General features: G+C 43.3%; 1 protein-coding gene across 3 annotated transcripts in view; it reads left to right on the top strand.

Annotated features, from left to right (window-relative positions):
* Window positions 1–390: 390 nt before the first annotated feature.
* The window catches only part of TOP2B (DNA topoisomerase II beta), a 122,319-nt gene continuing 96,605 nt past the window's right edge, over window positions 391–26,104 (top strand). For all 3 annotated transcript variants that reach the window (XM_005297078.5, XM_065583497.1, XM_024107360.3), the window contains exon 1: window positions 391–1,206. In XM_005297078.5, the coding sequence (XP_005297135.2) occupies window positions 1,156–1,206 (51 nt within the window). In that variant the 5' untranslated portion in view covers window positions 391–1,155. The remainder of the gene's footprint in view (window positions 1,207–26,104) is intronic.

Below are 26,104 nucleotides of genomic sequence, written 5' to 3'. Positions count from 1 at the left end.
GTGTTGGACGGGGCTCTTTCAGTGAGCTCAGTGCTGAACATATGAAGTCCCTACCTCCGGGGCCTGAGCGCAGGTTACTCTTTTATACTGGGCCAAATCTTTCCGCCCCCCCTGGTCCCTGTTCTGAACCCCAACCGGCCAACAACCCCCGCATCATCCTTGCATCAGCACCACGGACCGGCCCCACGACGGCGGCTTCCGCACCGCGTTGGAGCGCCCCCGCTTGGAGGGATTCTTCTTCCTTGTTGCCACCCGCAGTGACGTATGCTAGGCCTACCTTGGCGCTTTGTTCTTTTTTCTGATTGGCTAGCTGTGGGCGCGGCGTGCCCGCCCCCGGCCTGTGATTGGCGGGCTGGTTGGGGGCCGGGCCGGCGGTGTTCGGCGGCGGTTATGCCGGACGGGGGCAGCGCAGTTATTGTCTGGGAGCTGGGCCTCGGCGCGGCTGTGGTGCGGGGGGCGGGGAAGCGACGGCTCGGCGCGGGGGTTGGGCTGGAGCCGGACCTTTAATCCCGTTTTTACCGTGTTCCTCGGGGCCGCCGCGGGCACGGGAGCCGCCACGGCACCGCCGAGGGACCAACCGCCCCCGCCCGCCGCCTCGGTGTGAGCGAGACCCGCAGGCCGGGCCTGCCTGCGTCGCCGCCCAGCCTCGAGTTTGAGAGCGGCCGGCGGACGAGCGCCTTGTGCGGGCTCGGTGCGCCGGGGCGGCCCGGCCCCGCGCTCGCGTAGCGGGCGGTGATTCGCGACTTTGTAATACTCGGCTGCGCTCCTCAGCATGACATAGACGCCGGGCCGGGACCGAGGGAGTGGGAGCCCGGTGTGAGTGTGTGTGTAGGGGGGAGCCCGGTGCCAAGGCGGTGGGTGTGCGTGCAAGGGGGAGCTTGAGCCAGCTGTGTGTGTGTGTGTGTGTGTGTGTGTGTGCGCGCGCGCGCGCAAGGGGGGGGACCCGAGCCAGCTCTCTGTGTGTGTGTGTGTGTGTGTGTGTGTGTGTGTGTGTGTGTCTGGGGGGAGGGGGCGGAAGAGCCCGAGCCAGCTCTGTGTAGAAGAGCCCGAGCCAGTTCTGTGTGTGTGTGTGTTGTTTGAGGTCAGGGGTGAAGCCCAGTCTCGGCCCCGGTCCTTTTAGCTCTTCCTTATTTATATTGAGGCAACGGGGAGAAAATGGCTAAATCCGGAGGAGGTGGCGGTGGCAGCGGGGGACTGACCTGGGTGGTAAGTTATTTTCCCCACTGTTCCCTTATGAGGCTTGGCCCAGAGAGGAGATTGCAAATTTAGGGATGAAGGTCTTGTCTGCACATTGAATTAAGTATGTGGCTGTTCCTTAATGTTTCCCTGTGTGGACAAGCCCGAGCAGTGCAGATGGTGCTCCAATGGAAGCTGGGACTGTAGGGGAAAGGTTACAGCGATAGAGGGCTCGGTACTGAGTTTTGGACTGTAGATAGATGGTGGCATTGGGTGGTTTTGGGGTGTTTATGGGGGGACTTTGTGGGAGGGAAGCTGGTGTGTTTCATCTGGAATTGAGGGCGGGTTGTTTGAATAGTAAATTGGTGCCCTGGAGGGTGTTGGGAGGCCAGGGATAGAGTATGTTCTACAGATACCTTTCTCCAGAGTGAGGGGGCATTCACCACTCTCTTTATGGTCCTTAGAGTTTTGTGCTGCTAGATTTCAGTTAGAATGAAATGTTTTTGGGGTTACAAAGGGTTATGCAGGTGAACTTCAGTCCCAAACTGATATTCTCCATTCCCAACTGTCTAAAATGTTTTAAGTTAAGCTTCATGACAGATTCATTTTAATCAGTTTAGCTATAGTCTTGGGGGTATTCATATCTCATAACGTAGGAGTATGGGGAGAGGAGACTGTTCAGCTGGGATGTTGCATGCTTCACAATGTACCCAGGAATTAGGCTTTACAACCTTCTGGAAGTTTTCCTTCCAGTTCTTGGCCTCTCTTTTAAGATGATCAAACAGAACTAAATTTGGGATTGTGGTGATATTAAGTGACTCTGGAACTGTTGAATGCTTTTGAGAAGTTTAAAAGCTTTTGGCAGTGTGAGGAATAGGGAGGGTGGAGAGAAATGCCATCCTGGCCTGTTAACAGTAGGTGTCTCTGGTTCTGGAAAGACCCCAGGACAGAGGCGCGAAGACCTGAAGGGACCCAGTTCCCACAGATGATCAATAATTCACTTGCATTTGTCTTTCTCAGCATAGAGTTCACAGTAGGGTCACTTCCTTAATATAGCTGAATGGGTAGTAGAGTAGCAGCATCTTCATTGAACAGGCACTCTGTGTTCTCTAGGGATTGTCTGTATTATTCCCCTTCAATAGGGAGTTTGGATAACCTCCATCCAAAAATATTAAAGGAACTGGCACATGACATTGCAAGCCTAATAGCAAGGATTTTTAATGAGTTCATAAACTTGGAGGTCGTACCCTATGACTAGACAATTGTAAATATAGTGCCTATATTTAAGAAACGGGGGGGAGGGAAGGGAAGTGATCTGCAAAGCTATAGACCTGTTAGTTTGTCCTTGGTTGTTTGCAAGGCCTTAGAACAAATCTTGGAAGAGAGTAATTGAAGACAGGTAAATGGTAATTCAGATAAAATACAACATGGTTTTACAAAAGATAAATTATGCCACACCAACCTACTTTCTTTCTTTGAGAGAATAACTAATTTTCTAGACACAGGAAATGTAATAGATCTAGCCTATCTGGATTTCAGTAAAGCATTTGATACAGTTCTACCTCGGAGATTATTAGTTAAATTGGAGAAGATGGGGATTAATACAAGAATTGAAAGGTGGGTAAGGAACTGGTTAAAGGAGAGGCTACAGGGGTTATACTGAAAGGTGAACTGTCAGGCTGGAGGTAGGTTACTAGTGGAGTTTCTCAGGGATCCGTCTTTGGACCAATGTTACTTAGCATTTTCATTAATGACCTTGGCACAAAAAGTGGGAATGTGCTAATAAAATTCATTAATGACATAAAATTGGGAGGTATTGTCACTACGGAGGAGGATTGGAATATCGTACATGAAGATGTGGATGTTCATGAAGGCTGGAGTAATGGAAATGGGATGAAATTTAATATTGCAAAGTGCGAGTTCATGCTCTTATGGACTAACAACAAGAGTTTTTGCTATAAACTGGGCATTTACCAGTTGGAAATGACAGAGGAGGAGGACCTGGGTGTATTGGTCAATCACAAGATGACTATGAGCTGCCAGTATGATGTGGCAATGAAAAAGGCTAATTCAATCTTAAGATACGTTAGGTGAGAGAGGGAAGTTTTACTACCATGGTACAAGGCATTGATGAGACCGCATCTGGAATACTGTGTGCAGTTCTGATTTCACATGTTTAAGAGAGATTATTTCAAACTGGAATTTTGAATAGCAGAGAAGGGCTACTAGGATGATCAGAGGACTGAAGAACCTTCCTTATGAGAGAAGACTTAAGCAGCTTGGCTTGTTCAGCTGAACAAAACGAAGGTTGAGGGGAGATATTACTCGCTTTAAATTTATCAAAGGGATAAATACCAGGGAAGGAGAGGAGTTGGCACAAGAACAAATGGATATAAACAGGTTATCAACAAGTTTAGACTTGAAATTAGACAAAGGTTTCTAACCATCAGAGTGAAGTTCTTCAACAGCCTTCCTAGGGAAACAGTGAGGGCAAAACACCTAACTTATTTCAAGACTGAGCTGGACAAATTGATGGAGGAGGAGATGTGATGAGGTTGCCTACAATGGTATATGGTCCATCCACGTGTGCATTTACCAAATTTCTCCAATGGCTGGTGATGGGACACTAGAACTAGGGAGTGTTCTGAGTTACTACAGAGAATTGTTTGAGATGTCTGGCTGGTGAGTCCTGCCCACATGTCAGGGTCTAACTGGTAGTCAGATTTGGGGTTGGTGGGAATTTTCCCCCAGGTCAGATTGGCAGAGACCCTGAGGGTTTTTCACCTTCCTCTGCAGTGTGGGGCACAGGTCACTTGATGATTTTTAACTAGAGTAATTCTTGAAGTCTTTAAATCAAGATTTGAGGACTTCAGTAGCTGAGCCAGAGATTATGGGCCTATTGCAGGAGTGAGTTTGTGGGGTTCTGTGTCCTGTGATGTGCAGGAGAACAGACTAGATAATCTTGATGGTCCCTTCTGACCTTACAGTCTATGAGACTCTTGTTACAATGCTCCTCCCCTCACACCTTCTGCCACAGTTGGGTATCCCACTTCCCACCTTCCAGTTTTCATAAGAGGAGAAAAATAGTTGTGGTATGGAGGTGAATAGATCTCGCTTGCATGTTCTGGTGGTTGAATATATCTAACAAACCTTATTTTTTCTCTCCATTTTATGTTAGAGAAATAATTTATGTGAGAAGGCAATTACAGTAACTCCTCACTTAGTCATCCCGTTTAACATCATTTTGTTGTTACGTTGCTGATATTAGGGAACATGCTCGTTTAAAGTTGTGCAATGCTCCACTATTATGTTTGGCTGCCTGCTTTCTCAACAGCTGGCAGCCTCCCTACGCCACCCGCCTCCCCACAGTGCCTCCCGCCCTCCAGCAGACCCCGCGAATCAGCATCTTCCGCTCCTTCCCCCATCTCCTGCCCGCGGCAGTCAGCTGGCTTGTGGCATTTAGGAGGTACGAGGGAGGGGGGAGGAGCGAGGACTCGGCGCGCAGGCTTCTCCTGCCTCCTGCCCGCGGCAATCAGCTGGCTTGTGGCGTTTAGGAGGCAGGAGGGATGGGGGGAGGAGCGAGGACTCGGCGCGCAGGCTCCCCCTGCCTCCTGAACACCGCAAACCCAGATGATTGCCCTGGGCAGGAAGTGGGGGGTCGGGGGTGGGAAGGGGAGTCTGCGTGCCAAGTCCTCCCCCCTGCCTCCTAAACACCGCAAGCCAGCTGATTGCCTCGGGTAGGGGGGAGGAGCGAGGACTTAGCATGCCTCCCCCCTCCTTCCCCTGCCTCCTGCCTGCGACAATCAGATGGCTTACAGCATTCAGAAGGGAGGGGGGAGGAGTGAGGACGCAGTGTGCGAAGTAAAGGAGGAGGAGATGGGGGGGGGGGGGAGGTGGGTCAAGGGTGGGAGCTTGGGGTAAGGGGTGGAGTGGATGGGCCGAGAGTTGAGCCCCCTGCCCCCGACAAAGTCAGTGCCTGTGCTTGCAAGAGGAGCAGCCGGACAATCCATCCTCTTCCATTCTCTAACTCTACCACCTCAACCAAGCTTCATACTCAGCAGTGATGATTGTAGTTTTAAATTGTTTCTTTAAAATTGTTTAAAACTTATACCTGTATTAAATTGCTTGTTTAAAATTGTTTAAAATGTATATAATGCCTTTTGTCTGGCAAAAAAAAAAAATTCCCTGGAACTTAACGCCCCCTCCCCCATTTACATTAATTCTTATGGGGAAATTGGATTCGCTTAACATGGTTTCACTTAGTCGCATTTTTCAGGAACATAACTACAACGTTAAATGAGGAGTTACTGTACTAGGTTACATTTTTTATATTGAAAACTAGTGTAGCAGAAGTTTCTTGCTATGCCAGTTAAAAAAAAAAATACAAAATCATGTCTTAGGTATGGGAGACGCTTATTAGATCATTACTTTGTCTAGTACTTTGTCCAATCTAGTTCTTAAATATCAAGTTTTTAGTAGTGTAGAGAGAGACCTGGAGACTGGCGTAGGTGGTGATACACTGTGTGGGGATGTGAGTCCAAGAAACAATCATATAGCTCATGTAGACGTTGAACTTTACAATTAATTTTGCAATGAAACAGTTTCTTTTTTAAATTTTTACTTAAAACAACAACAACTTCTTTTTAAATCTAAAGAGGAGAAGGCACTACTGCCTTTGGGACCCTTTGTTTTTTCTCCTGTTTTAAAGACTACATTTAAAAATGTATGAATCTTTGTTCCTCTTGTTATGTCAGGATAGGGATATAAGAGTTACGAAGTTTTAACTGAGTTCAGTGAACAATTTAGGGCTGTAGTCCTCCCGGTTTTGTGCTTTGAAACATTGAAAATAGAGAGCTCATCTCTGAAAACCACACCTTTCTAGTGGCAACTGTAGCAAGTAGGTACCTGAAAAAGGCATATAAGGAGACAATTCATTTTAATCAGCAGGTTAGGTATAGTCTCGTCCCCGTTTCCTCACGCACAATTTATGTAGTTGTCTTTCTCTGAGTAAAGGGGTTTGTATTTTAGTACCTAATCTTCCCTATCTACTTGAAACTCACATTGCTTTATCCTCTTCAGATCACTCTACAATTTATGGTCTTATTTGTTTGCCCTTCCAACTTGGGTGTGTTCTGTAAATTTGGTCAGCTGATGTTACTAAGACAAATGGCAGATATGACCAAGCAAAGCAGGGTGCAGCGTAACTTGTTTAGTTGGTCCAAAAAAATCCTCAAAACAAACTCTGGATACCGTGTAATCCAAAAGATAGCTCTTGTTGTGTAAACAGACCCCGAGTACTCAACTCTAAAGACTACAAGGTAACAGTAACAAATGACATCCTGCTTTACGGTTGTCAGGTGCTTCAGATCACCCTGAAAATGCTCTGCAGGCCTACAGGACCAAGATACCACTGTTTAGCTTTAGGGCACTGGTTCAACCAATAACTGAGAAAGTACCATTTGATGTCAGTAGTAACTGAGGGCTTGTCTTCACTACTGGGGTTAGTTGACCTAAGTTATGCTACTTTAGCTATGTGAATAATGTAGCTGGAGTCGACATACCCTGGTGTCTTCATTGCGCTGACTTGACAGGAGACGCTCTCCGGTCGACTTCCCTTACTCTTCTCGGAGAGCTGGAGTAACGGGGTTGACTGGAGAGCGCTCTGCCATCAATGTAGCGGGTCTTCATTAGGTCCTCTAAATCTATCCCTGCTATATCAATTGCAGTAGCATTGATCTCCCCCTAGTGGAGACCAGCCCTGAGGAGTTATCATTTTATGGTGATATGGTAGTTTGAAATTAGTTTGGTCTTAGGCCTTGCATTGGATTAAATTGTTTTGTTGACACTTATTTCAGTTTGGCTTTTTTCTGTTTAGTTAAATGTTGTCCTAGTTGATCTATCATAAACAGGAATAAGCCTGGTTTAAATCAAAATGTATGTCCCCAAGTTTAGCATCAGTTTAATAAAGCTGCTTAAATTTACACCTTAAGTTAGATTTGCATGTAGACAAGTCTTCACTCTAAGTTTATAGTGGAGAGCTGCCTACATCAAGCCATCACCAGAGCTGGTATTCATTCCACTCTTATTGGTAAAGTCCAGCCAAAAAGCCAGTGATTGAAAGAAAATGAATACTGAACAACCTTCTCGCTCCTAGAAATTAGAGAGGCCCATTGCATTTAATTGTGAAGGAACTGGTAATGTATCTTGTACTTGTTCTCTGCAGAAATAGGCCTTGTCAATCAAGTATGTTTCAGACATACTAAAGCTACAACATATAATAATACACAACAGGATTAAAAGAGAGCTTTTGATTGTTGTCATTGGCAGTGGGTATTAGATAATCTACAGCTGTAGTTGCCATAGATATTTTGTGATAGTGAATGGAATTGGGGAGGAGTTCTCCACAATTGCAAATGGAAAAGCAGGAGGTCCATGAGTCTGTGAAAGTGCGTTCCACACAGAGTGTGAGAACATCCTGTGATAAGACATGTAGTAATGGCCACTGCCAAAAGCAGGATACCAAAGTGTACTTTTCCCCCCCGGACATCTAAGATCTAGTAAAACAAATGCCTAAGTTCCATGGGAGGTCGTGGAGTGCCCATCATTGGAAGCTTCTAAAAACGAGTTGGACAAACACCCATCAGAGATGGTCTAGGTAACCTATGGCACGTGTGCCAGAGGTGGCACGCGAGCTGATTTTCATTGGCACTCACACTGCCCGGGTCCTGGCCACCTGTCGAGGTGGGCTCTGCATTTCAATTTAATTTTAAATGAAGCTTCTTAAATGTTTTAAAAACCTTATTTACATACAACAATAGTTTAGTTATATATTATAGACTTATAGAAAGAGATCTTCTAAAAACATTAAAATGTATTTCTGGCACGCGAAACCTTAAATTAGAGTGAATAAATGAAGACTCGGCACACCACTTCTGAAAGGTTGCCGACCCCTGATCTAGGTTTACTTGGTTCTGCGACAGTGGACTTGATGACATCTTGAGGTCCCTTCCAGCGCTACATTTCTATGGTTCTGTAATAAGTCTTGTCACTTTTGACTAGAATCTGATCATCCCATGTATTAAGCTACCCTTTTTGGCGCTGTGACAATATTAACATTTTCCAAGAAAATTTCTTGGCTTTACTTCGATATGTTTGATAACCAGGATTAGTTGATAAATATACATTTTTATTAACTGGCAGGGAAACAAGCAAATCTTTTTTTTTTTTTAGGGTGGGATTCATGACCTGGGATGATGATTATATGATTTACAAACTAATAGTAGGAGGGTGGCAATCATGAAACTTCCCTCAAAAATCAAACAATGTTTTTGTTCTACTTGTTGCTTGGCATTACTTCAATTAGGAGTCCTTATGGATAAAATTAATCTGAAGCATGTCACTTGTGTAACACTGAATTTCCTGTTGTATTGTTCGACTTCTACATTCTTAAAAAATGTCGGTGGCTAATTCTGTGTCTGATTTCCAAATCAAACCTAATTGAAAACTAAGGATGGTCACTTCTGGATTATTGCAGAATTTCCCATGTTTTTGAAATCTGAGGCCCACCCTCTCACTGCAGGAAAAAGAAACCAGTCACGTTCACCTTCAACCTTGCTTTGTGTTATGCCTACCCAAAATGATATGTCAGTCAGATTGCATAGATGTTCATAATTCTACTGGTCCTTTCTTACATGCCTCAGGACAGTGAAATAGTTAAGTAACATTTGAGGTAACATATCATCTGAGTTCTCGCTCCTCGTTAGTATAGAGAGAAAATAAAGTATCTGACTTGCTGTACCCAAACAAAAAGTGAGAACTCTGTTATTCTCTGACAGTACCCATCAAAATAAATGGGTCAGGTCATTTCTGATGGAGCTGTTGTTAAAGGCTGTCTGCATCATTTAACCTTGAAAATATTACCCGAGTGTTTCTTCACAACCATAATAGCTTCTTATACTACTTAAAGCTGAGACTCCGGAAAATAACTGAGGTCTGTTCCCACCTCCCTCTTTCCGTCTCATCTCCCCCCCCTCCCCCCCCCAAGAGGCATGTTCCACATCTTGGGAAATGCTAGTGTAAAATGAAATACTTGCCTAGTATCATCACTGTTTCTAGTTAAGTGAATCATATTAATGAATACTAAAATGTTCTGACTCTATATCTGAGGATTTCTTGAAGTATAGGAAGATGAGCATGACAAATTATAGCATACTTTATGCCTAATCAAATGTGTGTTGCATTAGCAGTGTGTGGCTAGGTGAAAAGATAGCAAATATTGTTTTAATAAAACTGAATTTTAAGCCATATGTTTCTCTCAGCAGTTTGAAAGGACAGGCTTGAAGTTGATTTATTTCTTGTGTGAAAGTTAGCATGTGTATGAGTGGGGATCAGTTCTTTTGAATCAAACATTAGAGCACGAACTGTCTTTAGTTAGACTTGACAATCTCCATTAGAGGGAGCTTGTCTTCCTCTCATTTAATCAGTCCATTTAAAAGTAAATGGAATAAATAGACTGAATCAGACCCTTTTCAGTTGATTACATTGAAAATGAAGGGATAACTTTCAGTTTTGAGTGTTTAAATAAGTCTGCTGTCCTGCTATAGCAGGAGAAAGACAAGTAGCACTTTGAAACAATGTCCAAGTAATCTCCACAGATACTCCCTCCATAATTCACTGAAACTTGCTTTGAGAGATCTGTATTAACTGGTCTGTCTTGACCTTTTTGTTCCATTTTGTATATAGCTAGGGCCCTACCAAATTCACGGTCATGAAAAACACATCATAGACCGTGAAATCTGGTCTCCCTCCATGAAATCTGGTCTTTTGTGTACTTTTACACTATACTATACAATTTTCATGGGGAGACCAGCGTTTTTCAAATTAGGGGTCCTGATCCAAAAGGGATCACATGGTTATTTTAGTCGGGGGTCATGGTATTGCCACTCTTACTTCTGTGCTGACTTCGGAGCTTCTTATCCATTGGGATACACCCCACCAGCAGCAGTGAAGAAGTAAGGGTGGCAGTAGTATACCATGCCCTCTTACTTCTGTGCTGCTGCCTTCAGAGCTGGGTGGTTAGACTGGCGGTTGCTGACTGAGGGCCCAGGTCTGCAGGCAGCAGCACAAAAGTAAGGGTGGCAATATTATACTATGCCATCCTTACTTCTGCGCTGCTGCGGGTGGTGGCTCTGCCTTCAGAGCTGAGCTCTGAAGGCCAACAGCCGCCACTCTCCAATGGCTCAGCTCTGAAGGCAGCGCCGGCGTGAGCAGCAGTGCAGAAGTAAGGATAGCAGTACCACAAATCCCCCCACTTCCCCGATTCCTTTTTGGGTCAGGACCACTACAATTACAACACTGTGAAATTTTAGATTTAAATAGCTGAAACCATGAAATTTATGATTTTAAAATCCTATGACTGTGAAATTGATCAAAATGGATTGTGAATTTGGTAGGGCCCTATATATGGTTTATTGTAGAACGTACATGATGCTTGCCTGCCTTATATCAGAGTGGTAGCTGTGTTAGTCTGTATCCACAAACAACGAGGAGTCCGGTGGCACCTTAAAGACTAACAGATTTATTTGGGCATAAGCTTTCATGGGTAAAAAAACCCATTGCCTGCCTTAATTATTCATTTAGCATTGGCCTTGTTTATTTGCTTTGTAAACTCAGTGGGCAGGGACCATCCTTCACATTTGTATAATGCCTGAAATAAGAGGGTTCTGATCTGATTGATTGGGACTTTTGGGTGCTGCTGTAATATATACAATGGATAAGAAGCCTTTAAATCAACGTTGGCAAAATTCTGATTATTGAAAGCAAGTAGGAACACTTTCTAAATATGTATGTCCAATACCATTAACTTCTGAATAATTTAAGGTTATGCTTTTTTAAAAAGCTTAGCCCGTATGACACAAAAAAACCCCTTTAATATGTGAACCAGGCCTATGTAGTGCTGTTGCTTCTTTTCTTATTATCAGGTTTGTAGGCAGACCTCCACTAACACTTTTTGTGTTCAACAGCAGAGCAAGTGGAGGAGCAGCTATGGTGACCCCTGCTGAATCCTCCAGATTCCTCCTATCTTGGGCCTGTGAGGATGGGGACTGAAGATTAGCATCTTCATGTTCCTTCCACTCCCCATCTACATTAGGCCTGTTTTCACCTTACTTCTTGACCAGCTGAGGCCATGCCTAGAACAGCGGTTCTCAACCTTTCCAGACAACTGTACCCCTGTTAGGAGTCTGACTTGTCTTGCATACCCCAAAGTTTCAACTCACCTAAAAACTACTTGCTTATAAAATCAGACATAAAAATACAAAAATGTCACAGCCTACTATTACTGAAAAATTGCTTACTTTCTCATTTTGTCTGCATGAAATTTTTGTTTGTACTGACTTTGCTAGTGTTTTTTATGTAGCCTGTTGTAAAACTAGGCAAATATCCAGTTGATGTACCCCTTGGAATATCTCGGTGAACCCCCAGGGGTACACGTACCCCTGGTTGAGAACCCCAGGCCTAGAACACTCTTGTTCTAAGCCACTTTGTTCCCCTTCAAGCCCCTCCTTAAAATTCTTCTTTGCGGTGTCTACAGAAAAAGACAGTGGTTAAGTGGCTGTTGTGCTGTGACCACTGCTCTTCTGGTGACCAGTATGATTTCATTGTTTCCTTGTGTTCCCTTTTCTGTTTGTACCATGATGGATTGATTTTAATAATTGATTTTAATCTTGTTTTGCATTTATTTTTTAGTTATTTGCCTAGACAGAGTTTGACTTTCATTAGTTGGTAACCATTAAAACATGTTGACTGGCAACTAAATACAGTCTTTATGCTAAACTCTGTACTTTTTGCTAACCAGGAGGATACACTCTCTTGAAAAGTAGATTTTTGTAAGAGTAATCATTGATGTTAATAGTAATTTTTTTTTGGGAAATAAATTCTTATACTTGCTTGCTGAAACATGATGCTCCATCTTGAATCAACAGCAGAGCTGGCTCCAGGCACCAGCCCAGCAAGCAGGTGCTTGGGGCAGCCAAGGGGAAGGGGCAGCATGTCGGGCTCTTCGGGGGCGGGTCCCTCGCTCCTTCTCCAGGCGAAGGACCTGCCGCCGAAGAAGAAAGCGGTGCGGTGGAGCTGCTGCCGATCGCGATTGCAGCTTTTTTTTTTTTTTTTTTTTTTTCCGCCGCTTGGGGCAGCAAAAGCCCTGGAGCCGGCCCTGATCAACAGGCAGGGTTAAAATTTGGGTGGGACTCCCTTTTTAAAGCATCGGTACACGTAATGAGCCATGTCCAGAAGACTTTCCCATTAACTTCTGTGGGAATGATGGTAGAGGGTTGGAGGATGTAGAGAACAGACATGAATTTCAGATACCCATGGTTAAGGGTTCTTCCTGATATGAAAGGCTTTGATTTTCTCTCATCCTTCTATTTCTCTAGGTTGCTATGAATAAATATCTGTCTGAAACTCCTGTGATCCTCTTCATGGAGTTCTCTACAGGATTGGGGTCAGAGTTTTTAATCAAATTTATTGGATTTGTGAAAAATTCATTCTTTAAAATCTCAACAAAATATCATTTGCTGTGCAACAAGATTCAAATAGTTAAAAATAAATCAGTGTGCTATTTTAATCTGTAATATGAAGACAAACTTTTAATAGTTCTAAAATATTTTGTTGATTTAAAAAAAAAATGGTTGTGTTAGCATAGTCACTTAAGATGAAAGTGTTAAGGCATATAATGTCCTGGGCATGGTTTTGCTCTCTTAAAGGAAGAGGTATGAGACTATGATTGCTTTTAAATTTCTAACTGTTCCATGTGAAAAAACATGAAAATGGGACTTCTCATTAATTTGTAGTTATCTATTCCATAGTATTAAGTAAAATATACTGCTGCTGTTTTGTTTGCCCCCTAGAATCTTAATCTATTGCGATGGCTGTAATTAATCATATACTGCATTCTTTTATAGGGCTATATCATATATGCCTTACAGTACTGTTCTGCAAAAAAACTGTTAAAATACACTATAATATAAATGCATGTTCAGCAATTGTACTCTACTATAAAGTCACTAGTCAGCAAGCATAAAACTATACCAATCCTAAAGTACCAGCAGCAGTTCCATAGTTAGGATTGTAAGGCTGTTCCTATTCTAAGCCTGATTTTTGTAAAATTTGCAGGAGAAAAGCCTGAAATTTTGCATGAACCCTCTTATGCCTTTCTCTTATTCTTTTTTATTAGGGGAGTAAAGGATGGAATCTATTTCGATAATTTGAAAATTACTTATGGGGAGAATTTCCTTCCCAACATCTCCCTTTGATGCTGCTGTGACAGCATAAAGAAACCATAAGAGTTCTGATTCTGCTTGGAGGAGATCTTCCCTTTCAGGCACAGCTCGGCACAAAATATACTTCTAGGTCCTTTTTTTTTTTTAAGTGATCCAGATCCTCATCTGGTGTAAATCAACTCAGCTCCATTTAATTCATTTCATGCCATTTCACCCCAGATGAGAATCTGGCACAGTGTGTTTTACTTACACTCAAACATGCATTTTTTTTTTCTCATAAGCCTGAAGTTTTCAAAATTTTCACCTCCATTTAAAAACTGATGCATGAGCCTAGTTTTATATTTTTAGGAGCCCGCAACTGATGTTTTTTCCACGTACAAGCATGGCAAACTGCACATACTACCATGCAGAATTTATAAAACTTCTTATGGTAGCCTGTGGACATAATATCCATGCCAGTGTTTAGAAAGGTAAAAATATCTGTCTTAGCTGTGAGAGGGAGGAATATCTGGTTCAGGCATGGCCTTTGAGTTCTTAGGTCTTGGAATTTGTTGCAGAATTCACTTTTCCTGCAGATTTGTGCTGTAGAATCTAAGCTTTAATTTTTTTTAAAAGAAGTGTAACCTGTACAGTTAGAAGAAAACTTGAAAACCTGAACTGAGTGTGAACTGATGCGTTGTCTTCCTGAGCATGCACATAGCCTGAAACAATAGCTGTTAGAGGTATGAACTTCCCTATTCATTTCCATGAGTTTGGGTCAATTTCATTTGCAGTATGAATAAACTATTTCATTGCTGATTACTTTCTGAAAAAGTCCAAATAATATATTTTATGCTACAATCCCCAACAACTTCTTACCACTCCCTGGCTGCCAAAGGCCCAAGCTGTCAGTCTCCAGCTGTGGGATATTTTTGTATTGTATTGATGAGATGCCATCATTCCTCCCAGAAAATTGTGGGAGTTTGTGCCCACACATGTTTCTCCCTGCATGTACTGAGAAATCCAGGAGAGAGGTCCATGCAGCAGGACAAGGGTGAACTAGAGCCATGCCTGTACAGGACTGCTGGTCACTGATTCCTGGGCAGCAGAGTTAAAAAACTGGACCAGAGAGGTCACGGCTGTAGGGACAGCTGCATTGTGGGCTGGAGGACTGCTTATATCTGTATAGGTACTTTCGCATCCACACCAGCATTTTGGTGATAGAGGGCTTAATTTGCTTGCGGGACTGGTAAAATGTTGCCAGTAAAAGCTGAGGGCGTTGTTGCTAGGACTCAAAATTGTGTAAATGCCTGTGCTACCAGAAGGAAAGTTTTGTGCTGATAAAACTCTATATAATGTAGACCAGGCCTGGATGAGGCTAAAGGTCTGAGAATTGTTCAGGGCTAAGGTCCTCCTCTGGGAGCAGACTTGGACTCTGCTGGGACTAGCACCATCCTCTGGAACCACAGCAAAGGATCAATGATGGTAACATTGGCATGTAATGCAACAAAGGCATTGTTGGTGAATGCTACTGCTGAGCCTATGCTGCTTCCATGTCTGCTTCGGCTGTTACTGTCAGCACCTTAGTGCACTGGGTGTTCTTGGCCTTAAAGGTATCTGTTGACCCTTGCTCTGCCACGAGTGCCATGCTGGCAGTGGAGTTAAAACTAAATTTCCAGGTGGCCTGAGTCTTCTGCTCCCTGCCTTCAAGTATGTGGGCAAGAGGAAAAGGAGCTCTGTAGTCCACTTGGTGCCAAAGGAATCTTGATCTCCAAAGAAACATTTGTACAGACATATATCAAAGGAGCTGCTCAGAAATCATGATTCTGTCTTCCTCAGAACAAGGGGTGTATCCTTGCCGTGCTGCCAATTTTCTGGACTTTTGTCTGTCTGCTTTGGTACCAGGGGATACTGCATATCCATTTATTGGATCTGTTCAGTCTTTCTTCTAATGTTCCCTCTGTTGATGCTGCTGTTCCAGGAGTTGTTTGAGTTGACTTTGGTATCATCTGGGATATATTTGGAGGTGCACCTGGGCACCTCTTGGAATAAACTAACCCAAACTGTGATAAGATCTGTTCCCTTTCTTCCCTTGGTTAGGAGACTTAAAAATCACATGTGGTGACTTCATCCAGCACCCTCCTTTTGGTTGCTATTACATGAATTTGGCCTCTCTGGAAAGCCCCTATGTCAGTATTCAGACCACAGGAGGGAGGCCAAGTCTGCAGTCCAGGCTACTCTTCCAGCCTCTTGCAGAATCATGATCCTTAGCAGTCTCTCGCCTCCTCCCTTCAGCAGCTGAAACACATATTCCTTCCTGTCTTCCACTAGCCAGCATTGTAGAAGATCTGACTAAATCTGAAGGGTAACATCACAGGTAGGATATGGGAGGTGATACTGTGCAGACTAAGATAGCCTAGGTTAATATGTCATCAGCTGAGAATGTGGTGGTTTCTTCTACATCTCCTTCTAATGGCAGATGCTCTGAATCAGTGGTTCTCAACCAGGGGGTATGCAGAGATCTTCTGGGGGTATATCAGGTCATCTAGATACTTACTTAGTTTTACAACAGACTACATAAAAAGCACTAGCAAAGTCAGTACAAACTAAAATTTCATACAGACAATGACTTGTTTATACTGCTCTATATACTATATGCTGAAATGTAAGTACAATATTTGTTCCAATTGATTTATTTTATAATTATATGGTAAAAATGAGAAAGTAAGCAATTTTTCAGTAATAGTGTGCTGTATCACTTTTGTATTTTTTGTCTGATTTTGTAAGCAAGTAGGATTTTAAGCGAGATGAAACATGGGGATATGCAAGACAAATCAGACTCCTGAAAGGGGTACAGTAGTCTGGAAAGGTTGAAAGCCACTGCTCTGAATTTTGGGACTCTGTCAGCTCAGAAGGCGCATCAGTTACTTATACCTTAGGGTAAAAGGATAAAGACAGGATTACTTTACCTGTGAATGAATGCCTTGCTGAGGCAGTCAGGGATAGCTAGATTGTACTTCCATCTTCTGTATCAAAGGCTAATAAGTTTTACCAAGTGTCTCAACAGGTTTTGTGCGTTCTTTTATGCACCTATCACCAAAATCCCTTGTGTTTCGATCTTCTGAGAGATCGAAGTATGCCAGCTGAGAAGGAAAAGAGAGAAGATAAATGGTTTGTGCAGAAATATCTCCTTTTGAGATATAAAAATTGTTTTAAAATTAGTAGGCAGTTCCAGTTTACTCTCTGGGAGTGTGTACAACCCTATGCAACAGTATGCTTCCTTGACATCTGATTTGGCCAAGTGCAGATCTCAGCCTTATCAAAGGAAGCTGTACAAATCCAAGTTCAGCAAATTGTGGTCTGACTCATCTCTACTCAGCAGGGCACTTTTGTCAGTGAGACCACAGATTTAATGGGGCACCATCTGAGAGCCCAAAGTCATTAGCATACCAGTTATTTCTCCTTCCTCTCATTCCTTTTTAGTGACATTTATCCCAATTCCTTGTATTACTGTAAGGAATTACCACAAATAATTCAGTTCTGGAAGACATGGAATTTATCTACCTAATCCAATTCCACTCCATGTCATTTCTCCTTCTTTCCCTATGAACCTCTACCTCAATATAACGCTGTCCTTGGGAGCCAAAAAATCTTACCGTGTTATAGGTGAAACCGCGTTATATCAAACTTGCTTTGATTCACTGGTGTGTGCAGCCCCGCCCCCGGAGCACTGCTTTACCACGTTATATCTGAATTCATGTTATATCGCGTCGCGTTCTATTGGGGTAGAGGTGTGTCAGAGGTCATGGACCTTGCAAAGCTACATAATTACGAGGTTCAAGTTTTGAATATTCATTTTGGTCTTTATCCCTTCTCTTTCCTATAAGAGTGATTCAAAGCTCTCTATTTAAAGAATACTTATTTTTGTACTGCCATCAAACCATTCCACCAGTATGTGCAGTGATGAGGTGAGACTATTAAATCTGCAGTTGTTAAAACATTTAGGTAGCAGCACAGTGTCTAATATATGCACATAAAAATTAGGATACTCCCTGTATCCAAACTTTTAAATTAATAATATTGCCAAGGGTATTGTTTGTTTTTGGAAATCTAATAAATCAAATACGGCATCAGTCTTACTACACTATATTAGTAACTTAACACAGAATCAGCAATCATTGGGTATAGCTTTCCTCTCATTTGAAATGTAGTTAAGTGGATTAATCCAGTATTTTCACCATGCAAAGTCTTTATCAAGGACGCCTGGGCAGAATTTGATTTTCTTTCTTTGAATAAAATCTATTTCAGTATAATGTTACAAAAATATAATGTAATCTGTATAGACTTTGGCTTCTGTATGATAAAGGTCACACCTAATTATATCATTTTTCCTTTTTTGTTGTGTAACTTCCCAAAACATGCTAGTCACTGTATAGCAACCATGAAACATTCCTGGTCTCATCCCCAAAGAGTTAATAGTCTAAGGTCCTGATCCTTCCAGCTAATCTCTGGGGGTGACCATTATTACAGAGTCCTATTGACTTCAGAGGGACTGTGCTGTGGCCAAAAGGGAACATCTATGTGGATCATTTTGCAAGACTGGACTAAATAAAGACATGACATAAAAAATCAATACAAGGAAAACGGGGAGGCAGGGTGAAAGGGGAGGCTAAGGGTTATGTGGTTGTTTAGAATGTGTATAACCCATTCATTGGTTTATAAAACTGACTCTTCATAGAGACAGCTACATTTGCAACTGCTCCTCAGATATCCTGTCACAGATGGTCCAGATAATACTTAGACCTGCCATGAGTGCAAGAGCTGAACTAGATGACCTCTCGAGGTTTCTTCCAGTCCTATGATTCTATAAAATTAATATGTTTTCACTTAAGATCAGGAAACAATGTGAATATTTTTTTCAAGAAGGTTTCAGGTTAAACTTGTATATTAAAGACGCAGGATACAGTCCCAGTAGTCCATACTTATAAAACTAAATGATCCTTAACAGTTTTGTCACACACATTAGATTACCAGACAAAATAATGGGCCTAGTCCTGCAAGATGCTAAGTTATGAATGCTCTTAGTTCTAAATTTTCTTACTGGTAATATCAGTTTACATAAACCAGTGTTGGCACTCTGAGTGCTAGTGAAGATAACCTACGATTGGATGATGCGGTTTTCAGCACTGTGATTAGTCTTGCTCAAAAGTATGGCTAGATGATGCATGTGCAAACAGCACTCTGGTGCTGGTACCAGTTCAGGTGAATGGGTAATATCAACACTACAAAATTGTTCAAAAATTTCCATAGTGTGGACAAGGAATAACAATTGAAGACTGTAGATTATAATATCTTCAGGGCAGGAAATTAAAATCTAAATAACAAGAAAAAGATTGGGGGCTGAAACAGAGTGATGTGTGGCAAATGCTATTTTTTATGGGTTGTTTTGTTTATTCATTCATTATATAATGGGGGATTTGACAAAACGTGGAGATGAATTCCCAAAGCACGGGAGAAGGGGAAATAATGAAATGATGGGCAACGGATAGTGAGATGGGAAGGAATGAGGGTAAGGGAATTAGTCTGCAGCAGAAGCCCTATCACAGAGGGGTTAGGTGGTCAACTAGTTATGTAGAAAAAATGCCCAGTCAAAACAGAAGAAAGATCCCAGTGATGTCACTGCTTCTGATCCTGCATAACCCCACGCTTTCATGCTTCAAAATCAAATGGTTGGCTTTCACGCCACAATGAATGAACAAACAGAATTATTAAATAACACACATCAATGTGCAAAACCTCGACTGGAGTGCTGCTTTCAGTGTCCAAAAAAACCCCCAAACCTTTACCACTTAAACGAAAAGTTGGCTTTTGTAAGCAGGTATGCCATTCCCCTGCATGCCACACACAATACTCTTGTCCACAATTACATCCCTCCCCTGATATTTTCCTTTATTCTGTGTCTTTAGAAACATCAGTAATAAAGCCTTGGAAGCAGCACCACTCCCTTACAGTATAGACTAGCCCTCAGGAGAACTGAAGCACATCGGGTGAAGATGCTCTATGCCGATGGGAGAGAGCTCTTCTGTTGGCATAATAAAACTATCTCTGTGAAAGGCAGTAGCTAAGTCACCGGCATGTTGGAAGCTCTCCTGCAGACAGACCACAATGGTGCTTAGGTCGGTGTGACTTGTGTCACTCAGCGGGGTGACTTATTCACACCCCATGAGCGAGATAAGTTATACCGACAACCTGTAGTGTAGACAAGCCCAGACTCTCCCTTAAGCTTGCTCTCTGGCTGGCTTATTACTAAGGTGTCTCACGGCAGAACTTTTGTCTCTCCCTTCTAGATTCCAGTGTTAGTCTTTGAACTACTGCACATGCACACAGGGTTCTAAAGCCTGACATATATATTGCACATACATTCTTGTAATTACTTTTAGAATTAGATACAACTGTTAATAACTTTGCTTGAGTACAGCTTAAGTCCTTCAAACTAACATGAATGCTAGTTTGCAAAGAGATTTAATTATATGGGAGGAAAAAATAAATTCTAATGGAATCCTCATTGTATCTTTACCTAATGATCTGTGATCTGAATGGCACCTTAATATTGGGTGACCTGTTTTTCTAGTGGTTACAATAAACTTTCTGTTTTGGATACAGTTTAACTACTGATTGTTTTAAATTTACCATTTGTGAATTATCAACGTAATTTCATAAGTACCCACAACTTACCTTAAAATATGCATTGTGATGATCCTGTCCAGAAGAGACATTAGCTATGTGCTTCACATTATCTTAGGGCTTGTCTATACTTACCGCGCTGGTTCGGCGGCAGGCAATCGAACTTCTGGGTTCGATTTATCGCATCTAGTCTGGACGCGATAAATCGAACTCAGAAGTGCTCCCCGTCGACTCCGGTAATCCTGCTCGCCGCGAGGAGTACGCGGAGTCGACGGGGGAGCCTGCCTGCCGGGTCTGGACGGCGGTAAGTTGGAACTAAGGTACGTCGACTTCAGCTACGTTATTCACGTAGCTGAAGTTGCGTACCTTAGTTCGATTTGGGGGTTTAGTGTAGACCAAGCCTTACTTAAAGGAGTGGAACCTGGAAAGTGTAATGATTGTCTGTTGAAACCTGTGCCAAATCAAAGTGGAGCTGTTGCTTCAATAACTTCTTTATAAAGTGCCATTAAGCATATAATCGCTTGTGTTATACATGACACTCTTCAGTTTGAAACTAGTTCTGGTAGAACCATGCTAATTCGCACAAAAGGGTGGCCTCTTTTCAATTCTCAAAGATGGAGTGATGCCCTATTCTTGCCCTGTTTGTTTTACTTGCTACTTCATAAAATTCAGTAATTTACAGTGGGTCTCTCAGGGAAGGGGAGGCTAGACTAGTATTTTAAGTCTGATTTTGATGCCTAGCCCCCTTTACTAAACTTTGCTAAATCTAAACCAGTATCATAGAAACTTTATGGGAATAAGATAGGTTTTCCCCCCTCTGAATGTGAGGCAAATACTTCACAGCAGAAGGGAGAAATGGGGATTAAAAAAATGAGCTGCTCAGTGCTTAATTGTTTCCCCTCCCCTCCCACCCCCCCAACTTCTCTAGCTTCAGAATAGTTTGGGCTGGAAATGCCCAAACTAATTCTAATTGGTTCTGAGGAGAACTGGTGCCTTTGATTAGTTTGGGGGAACAGATGGTAAAGATATTCTTCATTGTATTAAGGGCCACAGCTCTGTTACAATGAGTACTTCAGCCTGCTTTCAACTTGGAGAAGAACCAGACCTGTCAGTCACTGGCAGCAGTAAAATGGACAATTCCCTGAAATTCTCTCCAGTTCTATCTGCCTGTGCAGTGGCAGGTGTTCCCAATCAGATTTCTATACAGAGCTTTTCTGAGGAAAATTCCAAACTTTTTATTTCAAATTTCTGGTGAACAATTTGGCTCAGTAACGTGACTAATTCTCCCTGGGGCCTCCTCAGGCTACATTTGCCTTTTGGGGAGACTTTCCTGCTGCTCTACTTTTCTTCTGATGTGTTTGCAGCACCTTAAGGAGAGAGCTAGGCCAAGAAAGCCTTAGCCCAATCAACACAAGGTTGCCCCTTCCGTCCCCACACACCACTCAAAGAGGCAGGCAGGTTTGGAATGGTTGACTTCAGGGGCAAGCAGCGCCTCTTCTCCCATGTACATGAACAGAATAACATCAGAGGGGCAGCTAGCCAGATGGAAAAATCACATCTAAGTGCGCACAGTGTGCCTCAGCAGCCACTGACAGTGGAGGTCTACTGTGTCTTCCCCTCAGGATATCATGGAAGGCACTGAACACAACAAAGATGCTGCCAACACCAAAGAATGCAATAAGATTCCTAGCTCAGTCCACCCTGCCACCTCTCCCCAGTCTATCCTATATAGTAGGCCCACTAGGGACGCCTTACTGTTAGCCGAGGCTGTGGTCTTCCAAGGAAATGTAGACCAAGAAGTATCTCATACTGTAAAAAGAGGGGAAAAGACTGGGGGGACTCCATTTTTGAACGCCAGTACTTTCCATGAGAGACCCATAATGGGTCCCTTTTGAGGAGGAAAGACAATAAGCCCAGCCTCTCTGAGGACAGAGTGATTGCTCAAAAAATATTTCAAGTGTTTAGCAATGTCTGAGTCCAGTTTTGCTCCTTTCTCTGAAGCAGAATCATTGGGACAAGCACTGGTTCCCCTGCTCATCTTCATGGAGTGCATTATGGTGGATTAATGCAGAAAAGACTAAGCCAAAGATCTCTGCTGATTTGTCTGGGTGCATGCACCTGCTAAAAAAGGAAATTCTTCCTCTGCAGGCAAGCAAGTCCAGCTGTCTGAATTACAGTTAGGGGATCAAATAATATATAATTAAGGCCCTACTTGAATTGTGGGATGATTGTCAAAAAATTGTGGCTGAGTTGCGGACAAGCCAGGAAAATTGCAGAAAAGGGTTATTTGCGGTAATAAAGTCCATTATTACTTTTCTGCGTTTTTCTGCTGTTGGCCGCCTGGGGCTGAGAGAGGGTGCCCGAGTTTGAGGGGGGAGGAGGGGTTCCCACTGTCAGCCGCCCGGAGCTGAGAGCGGATGCCTGGGGCTGACAGTGGGGGTTTTTGTTCTTAGCCACAGTGCTGCCAGGTCTCCCACGGTCAGCCCCCAGCATGGCGGGGCACCTGCTGTCAAAATTGCAGTGGAAGCCTAATATTGCGGAATATGCAATATCACAAGTTAAGTAGGGCCTTATATATACTATTAAAAATGAAACAGAAGAGAGACTTATTCAGGTAGAGTACTGAGAAAGTATGCTTAGCACCTCTGTGGCGGGTCTAACTATAGCTATTTATCCTTCCCATCTTCCCTGGGAAGATATAGTAGATGAATAGGGATTTCCTGCCATACCTAAAAGACTAGGGAGGTATTGGGCTGTTAACTCTGGTTGCCATGGTAGGTAGCTATGCTGTAATATCCAGATTGTTTCCAGCTGCTTCTGCCAGTTGCCATGCCTCGCCGCCACCACCTCACTCTCCCTGCTACAGCTCACCATGGAATATAACATGAGGGAGGGTAGCCCAGATGTCGAATAACAAGAGGCAGAGAGAGAGAGATCGATTGATCTTTTTGGCCCGTTATTTAATTATTTCTGGCCCCTCGCCATCTATCTTATAAGGCCCCATTGTGCACTGGTTCAGATTCAACCTGGTGTCACTACCAACAGTAAACACTCCTATCTTTGGTGTTTCTAATGGAGGATATTTTTTCTCTGAAAGTGGCCTCCTCACTGTATAGGAGTTTTCACTTTAGCTCCCTTCTCTGGGTGTAAAAGCTGTCTGGTGACATCAAAATAACATCAACAAAAATAAAAACTTTGATGTGCTCCACATGCTTTCACAAGCGCTTCTTCTTTGGCTATCCCTCAATGCGAGGATGATGTCTACCAAGGGGGTTAATTGGTGGGTTTTTAAGTAGTTGAGGACCCCAATTCGTGTCCTGCAGATTTTCCTACAGAAGTGACAAGTGCAGCCTTGCAGGAGAAATAGTTGGCATGGAGGAGAGGCTTGCGTGGTCTTTAGATGGTCTTTAGTGGTCTAAAGACCCTCAGAACTACATCGTCTGGAGCTTTCATACTCCTGGTAGGGTCCCCCTTGGCGAGGAGGTCTGAGGCTAGGCTCTGAGGCTAAACTTCACAAGACACCAGTGGTTGATCAGGCACACATAGAGGACCTTTTAGTACTCTGTGGCTGTGAAGGTGGGTGAGGGCTGCAGCAGAAGGGAGGCTCCTGGTTGTTGTGGATCTCCTTGCCACTGGGTCAGGGTTTTCCTCTTGTCACGTCTCGTGTGGTCACCGCCTGCGCACCAGTTTTCCCATGTTAAAAGATTTCATGTATAGGCCTCTGCCAAAGGGCTTCACAAGCAGTGCTAACATGGGTGGTTACTATTGAAAGTATTCTCTCTCAACCTAAACAAATCTTAGAGCTGAAATACTCCTCCCTGAAAAAGATAATGGGACACATCTGTTTCATGCTGTCCTTTGTCTTGAGATCAGAGGCTCAGGCAGATCAGCTCCCAGCTCTCTTAATGCTGAAACTTTATTGAAGGCTGAGGTTATTCATGGAGTCACTGGAAAAGTAGATTTACAATCCTGGCTCTTTCCAGACACTGTAGAAAGAAATATAGATCACAGGGCAAGTTGAAGTCCTGCAAGTACAAGAGAGAATACCACTATGGCTACACTACAGAGTTTACAGTAGAACAGGTGTACTAATGCAGCTGCACTGTTGTGGTGCTGCTAGTATGGACGCTCTAAGCTGACAGGAGAGAGCTATCTTGTCCACTTAATTACTCCAGCCCCTGCAAGTGGTGGTAGCTATGTTGGCAGGAGCTCTTCCCGTGACATAGCGCTGTCCACACCAGCGCTTAGGTCGGTATAACTCACGTCGCTCTAGTCGGGTGGCTTATACACACCCCTGAGAGACATAACACATATTGACCTAAGCTGTAGTGTGTACATTCCATGAGTAGTAGCTTTAATATATCAGGGTGGTGCGGTGAGGTCAGTAGTGGTCTTCAGGTGCCTCAGTGCAATCTACATAACTCCCACCCAGTGTTGTCTGGAGTTAGACCCCAGCTTTGGGGCAAATGGCTACCTGCATCTTTGGTCAAAATGGGGTCACCGGACATCGCCTGGAGTGGTACTTTATGGAGCTGTGCAAGAATCACAAGCACAGTCTTATCCCACACCTAATCTCAAACAGCCCAGGGAAATGCCAGGATATCATTATCACTTGATCTGACAAATGCTCCCAGGGTCTTTTCCAGGATCATGGTAGTATTAATGTGGACTTCAAGGAAAAAGGAAATTAATGTTTTGCTGATCAGGGCTCTGCAGAAAGCTGAAAAATCCAGGGTGGTGTATTCCTGATAAACACAAACAGGGCACCTGCGAAGTAAGTCATAGACATAGGCTGAGGATGACTCCTGTTAGGTATAAGATCTTATCTGATAAGAATGTTAACAAAAGATGAAAACAGTGGGAACAAGTGGTGTCACAGAAATGAAAGTACAGTTCTTAGTGAAGCCTGTTGGGGGAATGCTGATCTCAGTGTCTCCTCTTCCCTCAGCATCCCACTGGACCCAGAACTGCAGGGAGAACACCCTCCTTCCCCCACTAGTGGGACTGAGAGGGTGCCTGGCTCACTTCCCTCATGGGACCTTTTGGGGAAAACAGCAGATAGGAGCCAGCCACAGACTCCAGCTGGGAGTAGCAGCTGCAGAAGCAGCCAAAGCAGGAAACTTTAGACATTTCAGAGAACTTTCTACAGTTTTTGACTGGATTTTCTCTGCCCTCTGCTGATTAATTGTTTGCACCAACCTGTCCCCCCCCAGTCCCCTATCCCAATCTCTTCACCTCAGGTTCACTCCACACCTGCCATTCCTTTCTTTTCCTCTTCCCTTACCCCTAAGTCACCCTTCCCTAACCTTTTTCTTTCCATTTAGCTTATCCCCTCCTAAGTAACACCCTCTCCCCTTGAAAAAGAATTATAGAACTAACAGGACATTTACTTCCATCACAATATTCACTCTGCTTGTGTGTTAATACCCTTGCCCACCCTATGTCTGCCTTGTCTATTAGAGTGTAAGCTTTTCAGGACAGGGACTGTCTCTGTTCATATTGTGCCTAGCACAATGGGGCCCCATTCTTGGTTGTCCCTTAAGCACTACCATAATAAACATGATTGATAATAATGAGTCAGAATTCATATGAAGCCCACCCAGTAACTCCTTTCTAGTAATTATTCCCTCCCGGTAATTATCTCCTTCACATCTCACCCTATCACATCAGTTTGCAGAGGTCCTTTTGTCTATTCTTCGCTTTCTTAGGTGGTGAATGCAGAGAAGCAAATTTTTGAAGGGATCCTCTCATTTGTGAACAATCCTTATATCAGATGCTAACTGAAGGTAATGGAGAGGGCTCATTCAGTTCCCAATGAATTCCAGGGAATGGGTACCAGAAAGAAAACCGTATCTGCTGGTGGAATGTAGGTATTTATTGAGATCTGGGAGCACTCTTATTTCTATGGGTAAGGCTTGTTCTGGTCATGACAGTCAATATGTCTGATGGTGTTTTTATGAGGAAGAACATGATCAGCCCACTCCAGA

The sequence above is a fragment of the Chrysemys picta genome, chromosome 2 (assembly GCF_011386835.1).
Source record: "Chrysemys picta bellii isolate R12L10 chromosome 2, ASM1138683v2, whole genome shotgun sequence".
Taxonomy (NCBI): domain Eukaryota; kingdom Metazoa; phylum Chordata; order Testudines; family Emydidae; genus Chrysemys; species Chrysemys picta.
This window is presented reverse-complemented; position numbering and strand designations above follow the sequence as displayed.